Source organism: Homalodisca vitripennis, chromosome X (genome assembly GCF_021130785.1).
Source record: "Homalodisca vitripennis isolate AUS2020 chromosome X, UT_GWSS_2.1, whole genome shotgun sequence".
NCBI classification, from domain to species: Eukaryota; Metazoa; Arthropoda; class Insecta; order Hemiptera; family Cicadellidae; genus Homalodisca; species Homalodisca vitripennis.
This window is the reverse complement of record NC_060215.1, coordinates 64929497-64955223: the sequence shown is the minus strand read 5'-3', so window position 1 is coordinate 64955223 and position 25727 is coordinate 64929497. Positions and strand designations below refer to the sequence as shown.

The following is a 25727-nucleotide window of genomic DNA, read 5'->3' as shown; positions in this document are numbered from 1 at the left end:
AATAAGGGCCAATAACACCACCTGCCCAAATGGCGCACCAAACAGTAAGTTTTTGTGGATGAAGGGGCATACCAACAAATTCTTTTGGGTTTTCATCACTCCAAATCCGACAATTCTGTTTGTTGACAAAGCCGCATAACCAGAAATGAGCCTCATCACTGAAAAAAATCTTGCCTGCGAAAGCTGGGTCACGTGTTATCTTATGTTGAGCCCATTCAACGAAATCAAGACGCTTGCGATAGTCTAATCGTTTCAGTTCTTGCACCAACTGAATCTTGTATGGATATAGGCGTAGATCCTTCCGTAAAATATTCCATAGAGTTGAGTAGCAGATCGCTGATTGCTGCGCACAATGACGAATCGACACACTTGGATCCTCTTCAACACTATGAGCAACAGCATCAACAGCCTCTTCGGTCCTTACTGTGCGGCGTCTCTGCCAATGCTTGTCAACAAGAGTGTGGGTATTACGAAAACGATTAACCAAAGCTCGAATACCTGACTCTGATGGACGATTATGAGGTCCGTAAATCGGACGAAGAGCTCGGTAAGTTGCCCGAACTGAACTGCGGCTTTCAAAATAAATTTGCACTATTCGCAAACGCTCTTCTTTTGTAAGTCTGTTCATGGTTACTATACAATAATACGCACTAGACAATACAAATATCGAAATTACATAAGATAATAAACTAAGATCAGCTGTTTTATTCAAATTTAATTGTTGTGTTTAATAGTGGTGCCAACTTAAAAACCACACCAATAAAAAAATCACCCTTTATATACAGTTTAAATAAATGTATCACAGGACATTTTTATTCATTCTAAGTTTGGCCATTTGGTTTCAGCCCCTGACTTGTTTATAATGTTCGTCTTCTTCAAGTCTTCCAAGTCCTCTTCTACCTTTCCTTTATGACCAAAATTGTCATTAAAACACTTTTAAATATTGTGCAACACATCACCGCCCTAGGAGAGTTTTAGAACTTCCTCAACTGATACTACAGCACAGTTTAAACTTATTGGGCATCTTTATATCAGCTGACCAAACACTCTTTCCTTAGCATGTACCAAGTTGAGGTGATGTTCATAAGCATTTCTAGGTGGCTTACATTACATAATCATCTAAAGAGATATTCAATATCAAGGATCTCCAAAAAGATAGACATTTCCATCAAACTGTGACAAAACGTATCCCTCACTGGACGCGGCCTTGAAATTCTGGAGTCATTTACATCCACATCACTTGGTACTTAAACTGCAATAGTGTCTACTGTTTCAGCTTTGATTTGTTCAGTTCTACTCCAGTACTTATGCTCTCAATTATGTGACAATCACATCATAGTCTTATTCAACATAACTGTCAATACGAAATTATCAGCGGTAACCACCTTGGAAGCAAGGATCCCCATTCCCAATAAATGTTAAAAATACCTTCATTAACACCCATGTAAATAATACTCCTTCTTGTGTTTCCTATCTGCTAATAAAAATTAACTTTATAATAAATCAATACATTTTTTCTCAAGCCTTAAAAGTTTGTCATGGTCACCAATAAATTATTATATTTTTGTACCATGCAACAATGACAAACATCTGAAATCCTATTGAGATGGTCTCAAACTGTAGCTATAGCATACAAAGAGCTAAATATTTGTTTTATTGCTTATCTTAGGGTTCCCAAATAAATCAGCATTAATGGGAGATGTGCTACAGATTTGCACTGTAGTGTTGAATGTTAAATGACAAATATTATGTACACATCTACAGGTTGACAGTCACAAAGTATATATAGAATATATATTCATAATTGTTTGTATAGCAATAAATGCCTTCATTCTATGAGACAAATTTCTATTATATTAATCTAATTCATGAAAAAAGAATAATGCAAATTGTATACAGACCTAGCAATATATACATAGCACCGACCCTTGCCTGGGATGTCTAACATATCCACCTTGTCCTGACTCTGTTGTTGGTCCGTTAATGTGTTGAACACTCCTGATGGTATGTTTCCATTTAAATAATTGTTTCTACCTAAAAAATCAACAAAAATTGTACCATCACACAAATTATATTGTGAAAAATTTAGGTAGGTAGGAAACATGAATCAAACTTATATAGCACACTAGTAAAGTGAAAAACTAAGATGGTTTTAAATTCTAAAACACCACTTCAAGGGAAATTGTATAGCAGTTTGCCTTACAATTACATACATGCAACAAACAAAATTTTATCTTTTATTATCTATTCTTTTAAACTTACAAAACAAATAATAATGTATCTCTCAGCTTACATTGGTGTGATTAGAACAAACTCCTAAACATATAGCCTACTATTTTCACTGGCTTATTTCACATTTCCCCAGCATAACAAAGGAGTACACCTGTGCCAGTCCGTCGAGACAAAGGGCTGCGTCTGGCCCCTTATGGCACATTTAGAGCTCTCACTTCAAATGGATAAAATGTACATTTAAAAGCTAAAATAAATAAAATTAATAAGCTTTGTACGTTATCAAGGAGATGATGACATAGGCTCCCACTCTAGTATGGATATTGTAGCTGCATTATTTGCTACGTTGACGAACCATCCTGCGCATATAATACTACTAGCTCTATCATATGGTGCTGGTTTCATAAGGATGAAATGAGAGAACAATTTTGAATTATTAGTATTGACGACAGTTTAGCAGTTGAGTTATTTCAACCATAATATTACATGTGGCTAGAAAGAAACCGGATTAGTATTGTTGTAGCCACATAACGAATGCAATAAGACTGAAAATCTTATAGCCCGTTAAATTACTACCCCTTCCACCTGCTGCTCAAGTTTCATTTGGCTTCAGCAGTCATTCTGCCTGTAGTGCCTATTATAATCAGTTAATGTTTTGTGTCTGTATAAAAAAAAATGTTCTGTCCAGAAAGAAAGAGCAAACTTCAAATTTCTTTTCAAACTTGGAAAATCTGCAAGTGAAACACATCAAATGTTACATCAAGTCACACTGATCATTGTTTATCACAAACACAAGTGTGTTAGTGGTTTGAATGATTAACAGATGGCTGCAAAGACACAAGTCCTGGCAGACAATCATCAACAAAAAGTGGTGCTAACATTTAATAAAATCAGTAACCATGTTTAACAAGATTGCCATTTAATTATCAGAGCATTGTCTGAGTTAAAAGGAATTGATCAAGGAAAGTGGGTATATTCTGCATGAAAGTTTCAACATGAACAAAGTGTGTTCAAAAATGGTTCCAAAATGTCTTATACCTGAACAGAACATACACTGAAGAATGGTTTGTTCTGAGATCCTAGAAAACATATAAAACAATCCTACATTTTAACAAAACATTATTACTAAAAATTAATGATGGTTTTCTACTTATGATCTAGAAATGAAATTTCAATTGATGCTTTAAAACAGAGGGGCAAACAGTTGATCAGCATTACAACATTAGTGTCCTGACCACCTTACGTGAGCGTGTACAGAGAAACTGAATGATTTATTGGAAACATAGGTCATGGATCCTCCACCAGGACAATGCCTCCCTCTTACAAAGCTTTTTCAGTCTAGACTTAGCCCCCGTGATCATTTTTATTCACTTAAGTCTAGTCAGTTTTAAAAGGATTGCGATTTGAGACCGTTGAAGCAGTAAAAGAAAAAGTGACGGAAGTCATGAACAGAATTACGGGGATCTGCAGCACTGCTACGCACAGAACATTTGCATGGAGTGGTGTAGAGACCGAGGAGGGATTGAAGGAGATAACATCAAATTGTAAATATTGATGAATAAATGTTTTATCAGCCTCACTTCGGTTTTTTTCTGGCCACAACCTTGTATCTGTAAAACCATGTCAATGTTGAATTACTGTTGCTAAACAAATTATACTGTTGCATTAGAAAATTAGACTTATTATTTAAACCAGTAATAATTTATGTTTAGAAATGTTAAAAACAATTCAGTCGCGGCATTAAGAATCTTTATTTCCAAAAGTAAATTACAATTATTTGTTACCAAAAAAGTATATCACAAAAGTAGATAAATGTACAATGGGTAGGCACCTCTAAGGTAATAGCTGAGTTGAGACCATCACTAATTAATTAAAGGCAGATGAGCCTGGCAGTTCCTTTTTCAGAGAAAAATATACTAAATTAGAATAAATAATGAACCATACCAATATTTAAAAGAAAGCACACATAATTAAATAGTATTTGATAATAATACTAACATGAAATTGTTCTTTTTCTTTATTAAATTTTATATAGTCTATTTCATAAATTTCTTGCCAAATTTTGTATCTGTAGCTAAACTAATATTAGAGATAATATTAAGAAAATGAAAACAAAATGGCGGCTAGTGGCTAAACGAGACATTTATTGACTGTAAAACATATATTGTTAGCAGAGATTATACCGAATACAATTTTCACTAAAAGTGATTAATAATATTATATGTTTATACTACAATTTTAAATTTAATTTTCATTTGCCATATTAAGAGGATATTCTTTTTATAGATGATATATTTTATATAGATATCCCAGAAATCATTTGCACCAGAATACGAAAATCTTTAAGTTTTGAGATATCAGCTACCACTAGAAGAATGGCATGTACTATTAAAAATATTTAAAGAAATTCTGAAGAAATTGCTTGAGGATAAAGCTATTTACTCTGTAAAGATTTTTGGCCTGTGATACTAGTACCTTAAGATTTTAAATTAATGTAATACCTGTTTATTTCTTTGTTTTTTTTTAAAATAATAATTTATTTGCTAACATTTTATAGTTAAAACATTTGTTTTCTTTGTTGTTAAAATGTTATTGTAATTTATTTTCATATTTTAAATAATTTAAAATTTATTTTGAATATATATGGATTGCATTTTAATATTAATAATAAATATTAAAATAAGGAAATAACAGAACAATTATTGTTCTGTTATTTCCTCTATTGATCTAACCTCCTATTGCACAATATAATTGCATGATTCATGTTTAAAGACAATAAACTTTCTAATTCTAATTCATTCATTAGGACTGCTAAGCAATACTCTACTATCTGGAAAACTGGCTTCCCACATACACTTCCACATGTTTTAATTCTTCCCCAAAATGTTTTGATCAACTATATATCAATACTTATTTTATAAAACATATATAATAATTATAAATGAAATTTATTGGCTCAGATGTACATCCTTTTAATCCCATCTGTTTCCAAAATTGCATTAGGATCAATTTTCCATATTCACAACTTGTTGCACTACGTGCAGTCTATGTTAAACTCTCCATGATTTATATTCACCTATAAATAAGTGTACTAAGAATGCTGATGTCCCAAATTTGTAACTAATAACTAATCAAACCTCACCTTAAACTTAACTGCCAATAAAATACAGTAAACTGCTGGTGACTTATCTACTTTGCGTATTATCTGTAGAGACCAAGATAGGACCTAATTTACATAAAAAATACATTAAAAGAAGTTTTAAAACTCTAAAATTTTCTTGGAATATGAAATTTATTTAATAAGTTTTCTAAATACAATAACTTATTAAAAGTAGTAAAAAATTAGAGAAAAACAAACTTTTGGCCAATGCAAATAACCACTATTGGCTATTTTCTCTCTATTATCTGTAATTATATGAATTATACTTGAAATTAACTAATCTGCGGTGTCTGGGATGGTTAACTCCATGAATGATGCAAAGTTTACTGTACTGCTAAAATATCTATAACTGACCAAAGAACACTATCTGGCTGTGTAACGAAGCATAGCAGGTGTTTTTATTTAAAATTGATTAAAATAGCAATACACATAAAAGCAAATGTTACATTGATACAAAGAATGGAAGGGCACCATTGGGTTCATAGAATATGTTGATTTATAATTTTACTGTACATACTGATATATTTTAAAAACTGATAGAAAAAACTTACTCTCCAGCTCATATTGTGAGGTGACAATGGTAGGGATTTGAGGCATGAGCCGTCCCGTATGATGGGGGACCAGCAGGGGCTGGGTAGGGAGCAGCTGCTGGGTCGTTTGGGCCAGGAACTGAAAAGGCTGCATGGGCTGTACCACCCCTGTTTGCTGTTCAAAACAATTTTTTTTTTTATACAGTAATCTGATAATTTATTTTATTTAACTCTGAAACACTGAAATTATGCAATGTGTATTAACTGCTTACAACAACTTACAATAGTCCAGTACTTGTACCACTTGTCCACTTTTGTAAAACGTTTAAACAGTTGTACTTTACATTATACATGTGCAAGTATCGCTGAAAAAAACATGAAGTCAATGGACAAGAATAAAGCAAGAAAATTACCACTATGTATTGTGACGATGCAGTAACAGTGAAACTGGCAATCAAAAAGTGTTGATCTACGGTCACTAAAGGATATTGCAATACCAGTGAATTTTTCTTCGAAAATTTAGAAAGGCTGATTGAGCGTTTGGTTAGTGTTGCTACTGACAATAAACTATCATCTGTAGCTGATAAGGTCTGAAACATGGAAAGGGCTTTTGAATTTGTTCAGGAAAGATTGGGAATTTTGTAAAGCATAAATATGTCTGAAATCACAAATAGAGTTGAGGTAGTGGAAAAACAGGATCCAGAACTTGTTGAGAGTTGAAAAAGCAACTTTCTTCTTCAGTATTCAAACCAAAGAAGCTAATCAGTATAGTCGCCCTTAACATACTTATAGAGAGTGGAAGAAAGAGGTAAGAATGTTAGGAGTAGCAATGAATAAGATGGTTGCTGTTAATACTGGTGTGCAGACCACACACCAAGTGCTCTGGAATGATGTGAAGAGGCCAAAGTTTATTGTGATTTAAATCACTAATTAACAAGAACGTGATGCTGTTCTCAAGAAAGCAAGACAGGATTGTCCTCAGACAGTGGACTTCATCACCGGAGAGTGCCAACTAATATTAACATCAATGAACATTTAACACCTTTCTACAAGAGATTTTTTTACAAAGTGAAGTGGATTTAAATGTTAAATTTTATCACCATCTCTGGATATATAACTTTATGAGGCAGTAACCACCATCTTCATATCTTTCATCAGAACATCAGGAACTTGCATAAATATTATGAAGAGCTGATCTATATCCAAGGTCATTCAAAGCATTGTCTGATAATTGTCCTATCTGAGGTTTGGATATATCATGACAAGGTAAACAAATACAGTGCAAGCAGCTAAAGACTATTTCTACAATCTTGATCTAATCAGACTGGTGGTGAGTCAAGTGTGAAATAGTTTTAAAAATTTTAAATTCAATTTAGAACAATCTTTTTAAGGAATATTGGAAAAGTTGTGCATAATAATAGGTGATTTCAACATTGATGGACTATAGGAATTTGGATGAATCACAATATAAATCACTCTGGTAGGTTATAGATTTCAAAAGTATGTACATGAACCAACTTGAAATTTGTATATTGCCAAGTTATTTAGATTATGTAATCATAAAAAAACAGCACTACTTCCATATGATGGCATACTTTAAGTTCCAATTCGTGGTTCATGCATCCCCTACACTAACTATAGGTCATCTTATGCATGAGGCTAAGGCAACTTCTTTGATACTTCACTGACAAGAAGCAGAGCACGGTTCTATTATGTCTTGGCACTTTCTTGTATATAGCATCCCAACATTGCAATCCCGCATAATAAATTCCAACAGTTGCCATTTGATAGTATTCCATAATTTTCCAAAAAAGAATCTTTTCCTTTGAGAATGAAGACTATCACAGTGACTTTGCTAAGCCTGGAGACATGCAATCCCTGAGACTACAAGAGGTATATACAAAACCACTTCTGAATTTTTTGCTGCGAGATTGAAGATGATATACTGTTTAAAACCAGTATAGTCCACTCATCTCCTAGTCCACAATGCTGTAAGAGATGTTTTCTGTCACAAAAGTGATATCCTGAATAGTCTTGGTGTATCTTGACCACTTAAAGGAGGGGTGTCCCTGATATCCATAATGGACATCGGCAACTATAGACCTGACTTTACAACTATATCCAGAATGCAGCATCCTCTTGTATCCATCATCTGCATAGCCCACTCAACCGCTTTAGTATTGAAATCACTGCTAGCATCTGCTCTCTACCAATGGAATAAAAAACATACTCTAGAATATCTAGTTTCCTACGCTGGCTGTTTTAATTCGGGGTAAAGTAGCAGCTAACAAAGATTCTTTAATTGGTTTATTTTTGACGATGGAAGAATTGTAAAGGAAACAGGATTTTTCCGGACATTATTATTTTATTAAGTACATGTTTTAGAATTAGTGAAGTTGACACACAACATGGTGGTTGTTATTCCTGACTTAGGCGTGTCACAATGCTCTGGTATGATTTGTTTATTTTAGCCTGGTTTTTAATTATGTGTTAGGTTAGTTATTTACCTGAAAAAGAGACCAGTTGCAGACCTCAAAAGGTAGTGTTACTGATTTTTTGTTTCACTGAACGATGGCAAGTGTCCGGAAAAATTCTGTTTCCTTTATAACAAATATAGCCACATTATTGCTCAACTAAACCAAACCTCAGTTGTCATTGTGTATTCGGCAATCAAATATCTTTATATTTTTAAGAATAAGTTAGGCTCATTTCAGTCACACTACTCAATATGAGAAAATTAATCTCATGTTTTCAAAGAAGCTATAAAAGTTGGTTGTTTGTAACTCTACTCAGGTGGATGGTTCCTTTATCTTCTATTTTAATGGTTCTGTCCAAAGCAGGCTGTTGTTTTGTTTCACTCTTAAACTGTCACCTAATATCTTCTATTTGGTCTGTTACAAAACTACTTGGAGATGAACAGAGCCAAAGCTTTTAATATTTTACACTCAACGTATTTACGTTAAGAGTTTAGACATTAAATTTTGATGTATTTTTAGAAAGTCTATTCATTGCATGTTCCGTAGTGTTCATAACATCAAACCTCTGTCCTCCCTATTATGTTCTTTTTTCACAAAAAGAGTAGCCAATCCCCTTTTTAGCCTTATCCTGCATGCCCTCATGGGCCACTGGCCTGTTTAAGGATCTTATTAAACAGAATAAGGAGGAGATTTGTTATAGTACAAGGTTGAAAGTCACTGATAGAAAATGCAATAGTTACAGTTAAGATTTAAATCTACGCTATCTCTAAATCAGGTCCAAGTCTGACACTGTACACCAACAGTAGTGGTCTCAACAGTAGTTAGTAGACTATCTTAGATCCCTCAGACCTCTATCAGGTGCAAGTTTTAGTGTGTTACTCGCCCTGATAACCTGTCTCAGTGTGATGCTGGATGATCTTAGTTCTTTGTTTTAACTCTGAGCTTTACAAACATTCCACCCACTCTTATCTGTTGAGCGGCCTGGAGCTCTAACAGGCCAGAGCTGAAACACTAGCACGTTTTATAGGGACAGACTCAGGGCAGACTGCCTTACACACTCCTTTACTTTGTGAGGGCATTTCAGTACCTTAAGGGGATATAATTATCATAATTGGATTCACTTGAAGCAGTCATTAACATCTTGGCCTCAGTCTTCAGCAACATGGAGGCAGGCAATATAGTGTCAGAGGTTGACATGGAAGACCGCCTTCATACGTGACACAGTCTGACTGACTAGGTCATGTTTCAATTCTTCCTTATCAGTGTTACTGGCTCTGAATCATATCCAGGTCTAGTAAGGACTACATCTTTGTAACAGCCTGGTCTCAATATTTATAGTACCTTGGAACTGGCATCCTAGACTAAGGTCTTAAAGCGCCACTATATTCTTGCCCTCATTCTACCCCAAACTGTTCCAATGAAAAGAGTTTGTCATTTCTTCAGGAGTTTAATATTTTATTCACTTAATTCAAAACTAGAAACTGTCAAATCTCAAACTCTTTTTTTCCTTTCTTTGCTTGTGACCTGAAAACTTAATAAAATTCAAATTTAGGATTTTCCGGTCTATGGTTCATAGAGGCTTTCTGCCAATAGCTCCATACCCTTCCTCTGGCCCAGATGTAAATACTGAACCACCACCTCACCATGATTCTTCAAACAGGTTGACAATTCTGAACTGCTCAAAGTATGTTTACAGTGATTATTGACAGTGGTCACTTATTGAAGTAAATTTCACTCCATCAGCTGCCACAAGCCCAGATCCAGAGTTAATATACAAGCTGTCCTCATGTGGAATCTCCAAGCACTGCAACCACAGTACAGAGGGAGGGCCCAAAACCTCAGGAAAAGGAACTGACTTCAAATTGAGAACATTGCCCATTATGAAGCTTTTGCCAGATTTTCATGTTACTAGAGGATTATCTTGCTCTCTTATTTTATTTTAAAAGACCATCACCACCACCACTTCATTGTCTTGTTATAAAAGCTTCATTGACAGAAACAGACAGGCATATTCTGTAACCCAGCAAATATGGTACACAAATTCTCCTGGGATGTTATCTTTCCATGAACAATATGTGGTTATTGCACTTAGGTACCACATAAGATTGAAAACACGTGAACACAGTTTTCACTCATTCATTGTATTATTTCATACAAGCCTATATGTTATGAGCCTGGCTATATAATTAAAGCTTACTCTCAAACTGAGATAGTAAGTCTGAGTGACACTAGCTAGGTAATTGGCACACACTAAGAGCACCTAAGACTGACTCACATGAGGTAAAAGAGGAAGTTGGTGTGGCAGTGAGGGCAGGATCGGTAGACCCATGGTAGGCACAACATAGTTAGGCTCTGTAGGCAGGGTGCCTGTTATTGTATGCCTGCTCAGAGGATCTGGCACCACACTGCTTGGAAGACCTGCTGAAAAAAGAAAACTCAATTTTAAAATGAATAAATTTTACATAAAAAAATATTATTTATTTTTATATAGTCCTGTCTCACACTGATTACAATAGCAAAACAATCTGAATATTCTTGCACATAAACTGTGTACCTCTTCACGATTTGAAGTTGTGCTTGGTATTATAACCAAGGGGGTATGGTAACATAACTTTAAAAATGGTAACACAATTAAATCTGTTCATTAAATCTCATCTACAAAATTACTTTGGTCACATGTTTTTCAATCGACAAAACCAGTTTGTTTACAACTATACCTTAAATAAGAGGGATTCAACAATTTTCCAATTGACCCAGCCATCAGATTTCCCTGATTTAAAATTATTCAACTCAATATAACTCACACTGTCAGAAATTAAGTGATTACAAGTTCAGTGTGAATACTGCTTTATTTTAAAATATTAATTGGTTTTATAATGGCATCAACTTTTTCAGTAGCTGTTATAACTAAAACACCAATAACATTCTGTTAATAATATATTTTTAAAGCAAAGAGAACCAATATATACTCTTACTAAAACTAAGTAAGTCAGTCCTGCTGATTATTTTTTTTTTACGTTTAAGAAAAAACATGATTTGTTCTTGACATTTTAGAGTTAGTCATGTTTACCCACAAAAATGTATACTGATCTTGAACTTTACTAACTACATAAGTACAACACAAGAAATATAAAAAATTGCAAAAACCTTCTCACAGACTTGCTTTTACGTAGATAGTAGACATTTCAATAAATGTATTGAACTATCTAACAAATTTCTTTCAAATTGAACATAATTGATATACAGGTATCATCGTGTTTAAAAAAATACAGTAATCCTTTTAAAATTAAAATTTAGGGCCTATCAAATTTTAGATGTTTGTTCTTATTAATAGCCAGCTTGTATTTTAACATTCTGGTGAGAAATACAGTATATCCACCTTGTGACACCTACTCTGCTTGTATTGTTGTTACCTCAATATTCACTATTTAACTTGATGATCTGTGTATGGTTGATTAGATTACACTTTTGTATGGTTGAACAACATATAGTAGGGAACTGTGAGTGCCACACGATAGTGTCCTCCAGTGATACCATGCTGTCTACTCAGCATCCACCTTCTGATGTCTACCTAGTCATTCCCACTAAAATTGCTGGCAATTTAATTAAAGGCACATTGTCAATATTCTAATTTGACGCACTTACAGAAACAAAGACAAAAACTATTCAGAATGTATGTACATGAAACATCAGTTTCAAAGAGCCCCCCAAAAAAAAAGTTTTAAGCAATACTAAACGTATAACAAAATTATTGAGAATCCAAGCATGTAAAGGTATACATGACTATAATCTCTTGGTCACTATATAACGGTAATACCGTTGTCTGCGAATTATCTTATTCATAGACAAGACATTTTTAATATAAATCTGTACCTTAAAATTCACTTTATGAATTTGATTTGTTGATTAGAACTCGTTTTTATAAAAAAATAAATAATTCAAATTTTATTGTACACTAATTCACCTTTCTTAGTGGTAGTAGATTAAAAATTTTAAAAGATATAAAAAATACTGCTTTTTCAACTAAGTACTTTAAAGTCTATATAACAAAGAATTTTACAATAACAATATATCATTCACCTCTAAGAGATAAATTCTGTGATACCTCTGTAAAATATAGTAGTTTTGAACACAGTAGATATTTCAGACTATGAAAATTGTAAAGGAAATGCCCTGAAAATCTTTGTTAGTACACTGCTTATACAAATTTAGTTCCATAGAGACTGAAAAACCTGTAAAAACAGAGTATACTTTTTGAAAACAGACGACACGTAAGATTGTGTCAAATAATAAGGTATATCTAATTATCTATCATAGATATTGGGATATCTACATAAATGTTCAAGTATTGAACAAAGGATACATGTCATATTGTTATAGTTGATGTTGCTTTTAGCTTAATCTATAAAAATGCCTCTATAGTTTTGTGGCATACGTTTTGGATTACTTATATCAACTTTAATTGGGCTTTGAAATGGGATAGAATAACTGACACACAATTACCCTACCAACAGCAGTTTAAGAAAGTAATAGTAAAATGTTTCTAAACACTTTGTAACATAGGTTCTAGAATACCTTTATGAATTTCAAGGTTTTGAACCATGCATGAACCTGAAATTTTATTAATTAAATTGGGAACCCGACTTTCTCTCATGAACTAATTTTTTGCAATTTTTTAAACATACATTCTGGGGTTCCTGTACAAACTTTAGTAACAATTTAAACAAACAATACATATGACTTTATTAATTGATGTTGAGTACCCTAGTACCTGCCTAAAACAAAACGGCTCCTTCAGTAAAAATTATGAGATACATGTATAAACTTTGATAATATATAAATAGAAGTATAAATGAGACATCTCAGGCTGTAATAAGTGTAGAAGGATTAATCCTTCAACTTGTTGTAAATGAAGTGTCCTCTAAAATTTACTTACACCTGTTATGTGGCATACAAAATTGTAATCATGTAACACAACAAGAACATACAATGTATGTTGATGTAGAAAATAAACAATAATTATAGAGACTATGGGGAACAAGATGAAGCCTGGTATTATTTTGTGAAAGCTTTAGAAATTAGTTTGGTGATGAAGGGGTGCCAGTTCTACTGTCAGTTCTTGCGGTGTATATATATTTCAATAATTCCTAATTTATCTACAAGAACTATTTTGCAATACATTTTTCATACCAGAAAAAATAGTTAAATGCAGTTTTAACCAGTAACTTAAAAATCAGATGGCTTGTAGAACATAACATTCCAATTAATGAAAAAATATGTAAAACAGAATTTTACAAACAGGTAAAATTGACCAAAATCCCTTACAAAATGTATCAAATAGATGCCATATTGGCTTGCTATGAAAAATGCACCCTACACCTTTAACATTATCACAAATATTTGAACTCCACTGAAATGATAAGGGTAATAACAAAAGACAATGTTGTATACAATAAAAAATGTAAACTCAATGTCTGTATTCAACTTGAACAAAATAAAAATTGTGAAATTTGTAAAGAAGAGTAAGCAAAATGATGTAAACATGTCAGATATGTACAAGACCAATACATGAAAATTGAAACACTGATTGATAAAATTAGTCTAAGGTTTTCATAGACTTGGCAGAAGACTGCAGTGAATATGTGATAACAATCTGGATTTGAGCAGTGATGAAGAAAGTGACGGCAACATTAATTTAACAAATGTCCTATAAAATTTTCACAAGTTCTAAATTTTATCTAGATACTGATAAAAATGGACAAGTCAATTTATTAAATTGATTCAGAATGTTGATTTTTAATAACCATAAGTAATTTGTGTTCAAATGTGATTTAAAAACACCATCAGTGACCCCTGACAAACAACAAATTCTTTAGTAAAAGTAGGCTCATGTACCAGTATAGAGTAAATTTTCTGTACTAAAGTAGTAGTTTGCATAGACCCCTCCATGATTGGATTCCACAATCCACTTAGCCTTCACCCCTCCTCAAGCTACATCACATGCTGCACAGCCTCTAACACTTGATTTCTAAGTCCCCTTTCATTTTAAAATATCACTTTTTTAATTCACAGAAACATTAATTTATTCCTTACATTGAAACTTGTGTACAGTTTATGTATTAATATTAAAATAGAGTCCTTTGTAAATTAGATTTGTTTTTCTATTTTGGTTAGCAGTTTTCTGTTTTGGATACCTTGATTAATCTATGCTTAAAAAGTTTTTTTATACACTACTTATTACAAGGGATTCTGAAATTTAATATAAATATTTGACATAAATAAAATTCAAGATACAATGGTATTCTTAAAGTGATTTTCTTGTCCCAGTAAATTTAAAAAAGCTGGACTAATTACTCATTTATAGGAGACATCTAAATAACTAAAATTGTTACAATAAGAATTTTATATGAAACTTCTTATTATCAAAACTTTTTGACTGTTGTAGATTATTAAAAGTCTAATACCATTATATACAGATTATATTATTGTTACAGTTAATTTGTGTTTGTAAAAGGCAGGAGTATTTTGATAGGTTTTTGCAAACGACACAAGTTTTATTGTATATGAACACAGCACGTATGATTGACAACGTCATACTTATATACATTATAAGTAGTCAGTATTAACACTTGAAATCATCAGTAATTTAAAAAGTTGTTTTCTCAATTTTCTTAGTGCTTCTAAATTTGTTTGATTGTTTCAGTGTATTGTGTTTATTTCAATAACCAACAACGATAATACCCGATAGTATTTCATAATATTATGTCACCTGAGTCTACTTTATGATAGTTTTTATAATAGTTATATTTTGTTTTATAGTTGACTAACACAATTCACAAGAAAAAAAAAATATACAAGGCATACGTATTCTATGGTGAACAATTATAATCTATACTAAATATTTGATTTCATAAATGCACAAAAATAAGTTTTAAAGTATAATTAATACACAATTTTCCTATCATTAAAATTTCATTCTTTTCCCGATCTAAAGTATAGCAAGTGATTGCCTTAAAGCGATTATTTTAGTGATGAAGTTATGTAAATTCTAATGGTTCATTATTAGTGAATAATGTTATTGAATAAATATAACATCCATAAAGATGATCTTAGCAGTAGGTCAGTGGCTTCTTGTCATTAATGCCATTTGAGAGTCCGATGCCTTTAAGAAGCAACTGATGGAATCCATTTTCTCATGGATTCTTGCAAGTTTTCACTTTTTTAAGGAGTTCAAATATTATTTTGGCAGTGAATGCTATGTAAATTATGATGAAATAAAACACACATTGGATAACTAGATAAAGCATTTAACGGTATATTGGTTTGATGTTGTAATTAATAATATGATGGAAATTATGTACAAACACAAGGACACCGAAAGAGATTTAAAAATACACTGTTGAATTTGTTTACTAGTTTTGGTTTTTATTTGTTTATAGATTAAGGAAATTTACTTTTTTGAAGTTGCTCAATGAACAATCATAAATGCTATTTTTATTATATTAATTGGATTTCAGTTATATCTGATAATGTCTTTAAAATGTTAATGTTATGATGTTAACAATAAATATTTAATACCAAATTGTAATTAACCCCACACAGTGATTCCTCCTTATACAGTGTGTATTTGACTCGAAGCAATAAACTTATCAGTTGTGTCATAGAGGACAAAATAAACTTTCTTATATAAAATGTTTTTGTCTTAAAAATGTGTTTTTCCTTTGGATGAAAATTGAAAATAATTTAGGTTGGGTTCTATATTATTATTATTCGTTAGAACTGTTAATTTTTACATAGACCAAAATTGAGTTAGCAACAAAATAAAATAGACAATACTTTCTACACACTAGTAGTGTGCACACACTAAGTTTTTAGATCTTTTGAGAGCCCCTCATAGCATTTTAAGACATTTAATTTTATAGAAGCAAAAAGTGTCACTTCCTCTAGTAATTAACACTTAAAGTATTAATGTGTAACTTATGGACTTGTATTTAGAGCAAGAGGAGTTGAGAGATCATGTTCTGTACGTGAGTTAGACCTCCTAATCCTTACAAAATGTCTGTATCACAGTGGGTGCTGTCTTATTATGTAACACATTTATATAAGGTTTCATATATGCAATTAAATTGTACACAGCTCATTATACTTATCTCATTAATGCCAGGAAATTCTCAGTATATATTTTGAGCACAAATTTTAATAATTTTGTTGACAATATATAGAGTTACTATCCAAAGAACATGTATGATTGATGTACAGTTCTAACCCCACAAACAAAACTTTTAATTTTTAGTTTAAAACTATTTACAAAAAAAATCCAATCTATTTATTCCTAAAACTCACTACACATGCAAAAATGTATATTTATGCACACCATAAAGGAAAGCTAATAGACTATTAGTTACATTACATATTCATTAAATCAATTCTAAAAAAAATCATTTAAATTATGTATGGAGAGCTACAGTTCACTAATACTATTTCAAAATTCTTTGAGATAATAATTGTGCCTATTAGTATGTGGCAAAATCAATTAATGACAAAAAAGAATTTACACATTTCCTACCATGAATAAAAAAGTCTGTAAGAAAAAAATCAGTTACCTACTTTATTACATGAAACCAGCATTTACTCTACAAAACACTAACTCCGAATACAACAGCGGCAATTTTAACTTAAACATGTAGCCAATTGACTATTCCACGTTTACATGAATTTCAAAACAGAAAAATTGGCATGTTAAGAGCAATTAGTTTATAATTTCCCAGCGTTGGACAGCAGTCCAACAAACAATTGCAAATCATAAGATTAATATAAAATTATATTAACATATGAGGTTGATTGCTTTGTGGTTAAAGGCAAACATTTTCTGCTTGTGGTTATATAAGAGTGGCGATTGTTGGCACTTTCGATCATTCTTGTGGAGATATTTGTTTTATTTGAAAAAATAAAAGATAACCAGAGGCTTTGCAATTACGCCTCAGTTCTTTATTAAGTAAGCATTTTAGTTTTCAGTCATTGATATTAAATTAAATAACCACAAAACAAAATTTAAAGAAATTCTTAATCAGGCACTTAAAAAAGGTGGCATTGATCACGTTATGGAGCTCTTAAAGTCATTATCTTGGGTGGTAATTTTGCAAACCGCTAGACTTCCCAGAACTAATCCCGCTCATACCCAGGATTGTAGGAAGCCATAATATCCCTTACTGCTGTGTTATTATATTTGATCATTTCTCATGAGGACTTTGGACCTCCAATAGCAGGATAAAAAATTAATTGCTTGCTAGGAAGCTGTTTTAAAATATTTACATTAAATACAACATTTACATTTGATATGCTTATGCAGCAGTGTTTTTCATTGAATCAGACATAAAAAAACAGTCCTATTTTTGATGAAGTAATTGACAATTTTGCCTAAAGGCAAGTAGATGAAAATCTTAATGACAGTAAGTTATAGGTTATTTTTTAAATTCAAAAAGAGGCTTATAAAATCAAAGTTTTTTATTTTCCACTGTAATTATTTTCTATAACTATGTATAGAACATAGTTTTTCTCAGGAAACCAGTAAACATTCGCTACATCCAAAAACGTCAAATTAAGGTATGGATTACTACAGAATCCATAAACCTATAAACTCTATATGTGAAAGAGAGTTATAGATCAAATGATCACACAGCTTGAAATGGAGAGAGCCCCATGGGCGTAAGCCAAATTTAGGCCTAGCCTAAATTAGTGTGAAAAACAATTGCCTCTCCCTAAAAAAATAAGTAAATAAAAATAGGTGAAAGAGATCAAATCAGAAAAAAAATCAAGAAGCAAGCTTTTAATTTGGATATTATAAATCAATATAAAATATTTTGGCAGGATGATTAAAAGAATTTAAACAAAATTGCTACGGATCTAAATTGAATTAATTTACAAAAGACCCTAAACAATGGAATATTATTAAAGTACTGTCAGGAAGTTTCCAATAAAGGACAAAGTTATTTCCAATATGGAAGTTTGTCCTACATGTTGCTGATATTAATCAAGTAATATGTGGTTATGTGTCCAAAGATTTTAATGAGTTCTTTAATGGCCTGAGGAAACCTAGTAGAAGAAATTGATGCTGGAGTGGGAAGAAATCATCCTATTACTGTTACTGATAGGGGACTATACAAGCAGCTAACTTTGCATTTCATCCAGTGATGGAATATGATGTGAGACATGTTTGTAGTTTGATAGGAGAGTCTGCACAGGGCTGAAATGGTGTCTCTTTTTTACATTTAATCAATTTAAGTATAATAGCCTAAAACTTTCCCTCCTATTTTAAACTAGCTAAAATAATACCCACTATTTAAATCAAATGAATTTACTGAAAAAATATGAACATAGTCATTAACCCTAGAAATGGTAACGCGTAGTCTCTCAGACGACGCAAGCTACAAAAACCGGTCCAGGTGGCAGGTGCATGACGTGACCGACCCCCCACCACCAATACCTTCCCCCTGCCAGCCAAGGTTAATGCTGGATAGGGTTCCATTTTGTTTCATTCACTCAGTTCATTTCAGTAAGCCCATAGTCGTCTGGTAGACTACGCGTTACCGTTTATGTTACTTTTTTGTTCCTGAGTAAATATATGTAAAGTTGTTTTGTGCGAATGTAGTGTTAGTTTTTTTCTGATAATTTTTTACCGTGGATGGTCAAGTAACCATGGCTGATCCACTGAACACTAGTTTTGAAATAAGAGAAATACTATCTGAACTTGAACGAAGTGATTGTGATGAACAAGAAAGTGATCATGATGAAAACGGGTTTTTGATCAACTCATTTGTTATTTATGTCCATCAGGCATTGTCAACAAAAATTAAACCTATGGCAAGAAGGGCATTTGCTAAAGAAATATGTGTTGAACTAACAACTCCGCACATTCAGGGAAGACAAAAACTGCCAAATTTATCAAGGAATCTCAAACGAAACATTGAAGATGTCGTTGGCCCATCAACATCTGAGGCTCAAAATGTTATTGAAGAAGCAGGAACAAGAAAGATTTGTGCAGCGAAAAAAAGGAGAATGACTCGATTCCAGTGCACAAAATGTTATGAGCATACTTGCTTAGAGCACCGAGGAATGCTGTGTGTAAAGTGTTCCAATAAAGACTGAAATCAACAAAAATCAGGAAACACGACCTCTAAGATGTAAATAACGTCATTTGTAAATAAATCTAATTTTAATTTAATTTTTATAAATTTTTTATTCATTTTTTCCTAAAGTAGTCTGAGAGACTACGCGTTACCATTTATGTGTGGCAAATAGGCGTTACCATTCTAGGGTTAAGTAGTGTTTTTCCTAAGGTTTTGAAGTTAATTGTAAAGGAGCAGTTTGTGCTGTTTTGTTTAACAAAGAATAACATATTAGGTGCCAGTATGGGTTTGAGGGGAAGGGGTATATATCTGTGCTTTATTTAAGTAACATTAAATAATAAAATATATTATTCAGTTTCAATGAATAGACACACTAAAGTAATATTTATAGGTATAAAGAGGAGGTTTAGAGGAAATATTCAGAATTCTATGTTTCCTAAACAAATTTAGCTTAAAGATGACATCAAAAGGTTGTTTGAGTTTTGAAATATTTTCAAGGAGTTAAATGAAATTCATATTTTCTCCAAAACCAAATTAGTTTGAAAAAATACTGAAACTGTTATGAAGCCATACATTATAAAAAATGTTTGGGAGAATAACTTTTCTTTTGGAGAATAATGTTTTGGAATGTTTGGGAGAATAATATTTCTACTGTCTCCTACTCCAAATTACCTTTAAAATCTCTAAAACTGACGTTTAAATATTTTCAATATTTATAAGGGGCCAGAGATGCAACTAAACAAACTTTGAGCAGCACTTACATAAAGGGTTTCGTAGGAAATTTCTTTTGTTACAACCGTAACAAGTAGTTGTTACGGTTGTAACAAAAGAAATTTCCTACGAAACCCTTTATGTAAGTGCTGCTCAAAGTTTGTTTAGTTGCATCTCTGGCCCCTTATAAATATTGAAAATATTTAAACGTCAGTTTTAGAGATTTTAAAGGTAATTTGGAGTAGGAGACAGTAGAAATATTATTCTACTGTAATATACAGAGCTACATCAAGGCTTCTGAGGTTTCATAAGCCATGCCTTTTTTCCTGGCACTTCAAATACTTGTATGTTGTTTTTTTTTCTGTGGAGATAGGCCACCCAAAGAAATCTTCTTTTAAATGACTATGAAAATATAAATTTTTATTTTATACACGTTTTTAAAACTGTATTTTTATTCTAAGAGGTTCTATTATTTTTAAGTTCAAACACATGAAAATGATTTCTATTTTGCGATTTTAAACTGTCTACTAGACTCCACTAGATAGCTGTTAAGCAATATTCTGCTGTGCTTAAAGTCAGTATTATGTGATCTGCAATTTTTTATTCTAATTGCACAATACTACATTAAGTCTTTCCATAAAATGCGTGCAAAGCTTTAATACAAGGAATTAAATTACTTTTGTAAGAATGACAACTATTATGCCAAAGTCTATGAACAAAGAGACACATTTTAGAAAACAATGTCTTCTTTCATTGGACAAACTACTGTTAATGATCAGTATGAATCACAAGTCAACAATTGTACAGTCTATCTGATATTTGAAGATGATGACTACTGAATGATCTATAAACTACACAGTTCACTGAGTACAGTCATCTACTCTACACACGGTCCTGTTGAGACTTACTGCGGTCTGGTACAGTCAACTGGGCCGCTGAGCATGTCCACAGAGGAGGGTTTGGCAGCATTCTAGCCCCTGTTTTGTTTGTTATTTAGTATTTCTAAAAATTTATTTACTACAGATTACTTTTACACTCTTGACAGTTGTAATTGCTTACCCTATACATAATATTTTTATATAAAAATTGTTTTCAAAATACCGTAATTTACCCATTATATATGTTAGTGTAATTTGTTTGTTTATTTGTTTGACTGTACAGTATATTAAATAAATCTGTGTATATTTTTATAGAAGTATTACTAAATACATTTTTTTATTAATGATATGGCTATTTTGAAAATATTAAATGGTTTCATCAAATATAATATCTACAAACTCTGTTTTCAATATTAGTCTTCTGGAAGTTATACATGAATTATATAATAAAACAATAAGTGAAGCTTACATACTTTTTCTTATCTAACGTCTAAATTATTCTTTATATATATATATATATATATATATATATATATATATATATATATAATAGTGTAATTTAAATTTTATTTATTGAAATACTGATACATTATTATTTTCTGTTGTTTTTTTTTCATTTCTGTATTATTATTAAAGAAAATATAACATAACCAAAGAATACAACTGAAGCAGTACTCCCAAAGCAGAATAGTACTGAATCAGTAACTAGCAATCATGATGGTAGTCAGTAAAATTCAATATATAAAATCAAATAATAAGCATGAAATGGTATGCAGAAATAAAAAATAGTACTGAATCGGTAACTAGCAATCATGATGGTAGTCAATAAAATTCAATATATAAAATCAAATAATAAGCATGAAATGGTATGCAGAAATAAAAAATAGTACTGAATCGGTAACTAGTAATCATGGTGGTACTGAGACAATATCCAATTTATCATAATGAACTTGAATCAATACCAAGACACTAGAATAATACGGAATCAGTAACTAGTGATCAGAATGGTACTGAGATGATATCCAAGATAGAAACATTATTTTAAATAAGTAACCAGAAACGACAATACTACTGAATCAGTAACTAGCAACCAAAATAGTTATGACTAGGCAATATAGAATGACATTAATATCCATGCCAGCAGAATGGAATTAAATTAGAATCCAGTGAGGTGAACTATTGTTTGGCGTTAAAATATTTTTTATACAAATGTTAGCAAGAATCCTATAAAGAATAAAGGATTCATGTGACACAAACATAAAACAAAGAATTAGTCTGAAAACCTGAAAAATGTGCAGAGAGGTTAACAAATAAAGAAACATGGTGCTGAGCATACAACATCAAACTATAACACATAACCGTCAAGTAATATCAGTTTTGTCCCAGCTGCTGGTGAGTGAACATTGTTGTTCGTGTTCAACTATATCAATTTTGTTTATATTATTTCTTATACTTAACTTGGTAGTGGTTTGACATAAAACTGTTATGTATAATAGCCTGGTGTCGGCATGTTTAGTGCCATATTCCTTGAACTGTGAACTTTCCTACTTGCTGTTCATTTTACTTCCAGAATTTTCTGTTGTGATATTGTTGGGTAGATATAACAACAGATGAGTAATGCCCAAGCAGTCAGTAAACCAAAGTCCTCCAGAGTGGCTAGATCACAAATGTTTGCCACAATATGTCATATATCTTCTAAACTAAACTCAATATAATTTGTATTTGAGGTGTGAATACTATATAATTTAGAACAATTTCTATTCACCACTTAGGTATACATTTTTATAACCTAAATTTACAATTAATGTAACTAGAGTTTTAGTTTAATATATTGAGACATGGTGTACAGGTGGAAATACAAGTCAACAAAGTGTACATGTGGGTGAAAAGCACTAAAAGTTTAGTAATAAACCAAAGGCTAAAAAAATATAGTAAAACATCGTGCTTCAATGCTTTTTTTCATGTAGCCTATTACTAGAAGATCGTGGAATATTAATTACAGATACTTTGTTTAAGGTTTGTTAGTTATAATGGAAGGTTTAAAAGAATAATAGGATTTCAGACAATTACCATCGTTATATGTTACAAAATGTATTACAAAACATATTACAATGTCTTATACATTTCGTAACATATAACAACGGCAAATGTCCGAAATTCTATTATCCTTTCAGTTAAAGATAGGTTTGCTTATCTAATATATAACTTCAACACTAATTTTAAATTTATATTGGTTATGTATTGAGCAACCAATTACAAATTTGGCATATAAAATTAGATTTGTAATAATATTGGCCAATTGCAGAAATAAATGTGTAATTCACAATGCAACCAGTATAAGTTACTTTTAAAACTTATTGTTTGCTTATTCACACTGAAGACAGTATTAGATAAACTAACCTGTTAATACTTTATTGAAAATAAAGTGATTGAAATATAACCATGCATATAACCATATGTTAGTAAATAATGTATAAAAAGCGGATAAATATAAAACTGTATCATGCTTATATGGTTGTGTCAGTGTATAACGTTAAACACCAGTCCACACTGTTGCATGCATGAGAGGTAGACAGAATGGCTGAATGTGTGTTTCTTGTTTGTTCCAGTTACACATTTAGTAGTTTATTTTGTTTATTAAACTTTAATATTCATTTGGTACAGTTATAACACTACCAGTATCTCATAATGCTACTTTTCAGAGTAGCAAGTTAGCATTGATTCTTAAACTACTCACAAGTACTAGCTAGAAATAAGCTAGTAAAGTATTGATTCTTGTCGCAAACTTTGGCCTATCCAGCTTCCAAGGTAGGAGAGTATTAATTATACAGACAACAATTAACATTGAATAGCAACCAGTATCTCTCGAGAACCACTTTTCATAGTGCTATTAGAAAGCCAATCTTAATACTACAACTATCCAGAGTTGATGAATGTTTAACAGCCTGTAGCGAGTATGATAATACTTTTATCGACACCATCATGGCAAAGCTCATGCATAGGCAGTGGGATGTCGTGTAGACACTAACCCAGTTGTAGAAAGCCCAGACTTGTAAACGCAAGATTTTCACAAAGTCATCTAAACTGAATTCAAATTTTATAGAGGTTGAAAGTTAGGTAAATAAAACATGTTATGATTTGTAACAATATAAAAACATAAAAGTATTAAAGTTTTGGGTGCACTAGAAAGCATGGCATACTAATGATGACATTACACCACAATCTTCAGAAGTTCAAATCTTAAACCAGAGAGAGCTCAGCAACTTACATAGACTCAGAAAAAATTAACAATCCTGTAAGATCTAGGGTGTATTGAACATGAAGTATGTATTTTTGAGAGAGATTTTAATGTTGAACATCAACCCCATATAGCTGAATAATGTAGGATGATAGAAAAAACAGAAAGGATCCCTATAAAACTATCCGATCTAGAGGTATAATGGCTTGTGTTGGAAATGGTAGTGTATCTCAGTATTTTATGTTCATTTTAAGACAAGTAATGAATCCCATATTCTGAAACAGAAGTTGTAAGAATTATTGGTAGATTTGTATGTTAATTTTATTAATATTTAAAATTATCTTCTTTTCCCCCTATGAAATTTAAATTAAACTATATACCTTTAAACTCTCCTACATTAAATATATTTAATTCATTTTCATCTCATTGTTTGTTTCAAGCTGTTGATACATAGAGTAAAGCAATAGTGCAACTAGCACTTGGCTTTTGGGGAGAGAAACTGATTGAAGAGAACACCACACTGGGTGTATGATATATATGTAAATCAACAAGCAGCAATTTCACTGAAGATCTGAACATTCAGACATATCAGTTGGCACAGCACAACAGAATTGCTCATGAACCTCCTAATATTTAAATCCTGTAAAGGTTGTAGTACTAAATACATATACATCTGGTCTGATAAGACTGTCATAGACACCAAATAAAGCTCCTACAAGTACATCCAGGATATCTGACGCTCGTGAAGGCATTGAAAACACACATTACAAAAAATAGTTAAGAGGTGTGATTAAAACCAATTTTAATCATTACTTTAAAACTGATTAGTAACAACAAGAACATATTCACTTTTCAAAAATGAAAATAAATATACGGAGAGCTTTAGGTGCCTTCATAAATATTAAATTCTCCAACCTATCATGAATTTAGTCAAACAGTATTTTCAATAATATAATTAAATTATGAGTACTTTTTAAATGTCTAAAATGAATTTAACTATAATTGATAGTATCTGAATTTGATGTGAACAAGCATATATCCGATAATCAAAATATCAAATATGGTGGACCACCATTAAAATCTTGCTACCAATTGGTATTGATGTAAAACTCAACTCCTTCATTACATACGCGCCTACATTGAGTGTCAACACTCGCTATTTGTAGCCTTAGGATGTAATCAATTTCTAATGGAAAGTAGGCTAATAGTATAATAATATTTACAGCACTATGCACAACTTTGTAAATTAAGGGAAGTTTATAAAATAATGCAAATATATTAGCTAAATAAATACAATATTCCATTGTGGTTAGCCAACTTTCAAAGTATTGTTTCTCCTCTTATTTCCTGTAAACCAATGTGCTATGCACAAGAATAT

General features: G+C 31.8%; 1 protein-coding gene across 8 annotated transcripts in view; it reads right to left on the bottom strand.

The window, feature by feature from the left end:
- Positions 1-25727, bottom strand: part of LOC124369091 (RIMS-binding protein 2) — a 351075-nt gene that overhangs the window by 177137 nt on the left and 148211 nt on the right. For 7 of the 8 annotated variants that reach the window (XM_046826818.1, XM_046826820.1, XM_046826819.1 and 4 more), the window contains exons 10-12: positions 10672-10817; positions 5941-6094; positions 1902-2034 (exon numbers count right to left, since the gene is read on the bottom strand). In XM_046826818.1, the coding sequence (XP_046682774.1) occupies positions 1902-2034; positions 5941-6094; positions 10672-10817 (433 nt within the window). Of the gene's footprint in view, positions 1-1901; positions 2035-5940; positions 6095-10671; positions 10818-21141; positions 21241-25727 lie in introns of those variants that run through there. The other variant, XM_046826825.1, reaches the window with a different exon arrangement.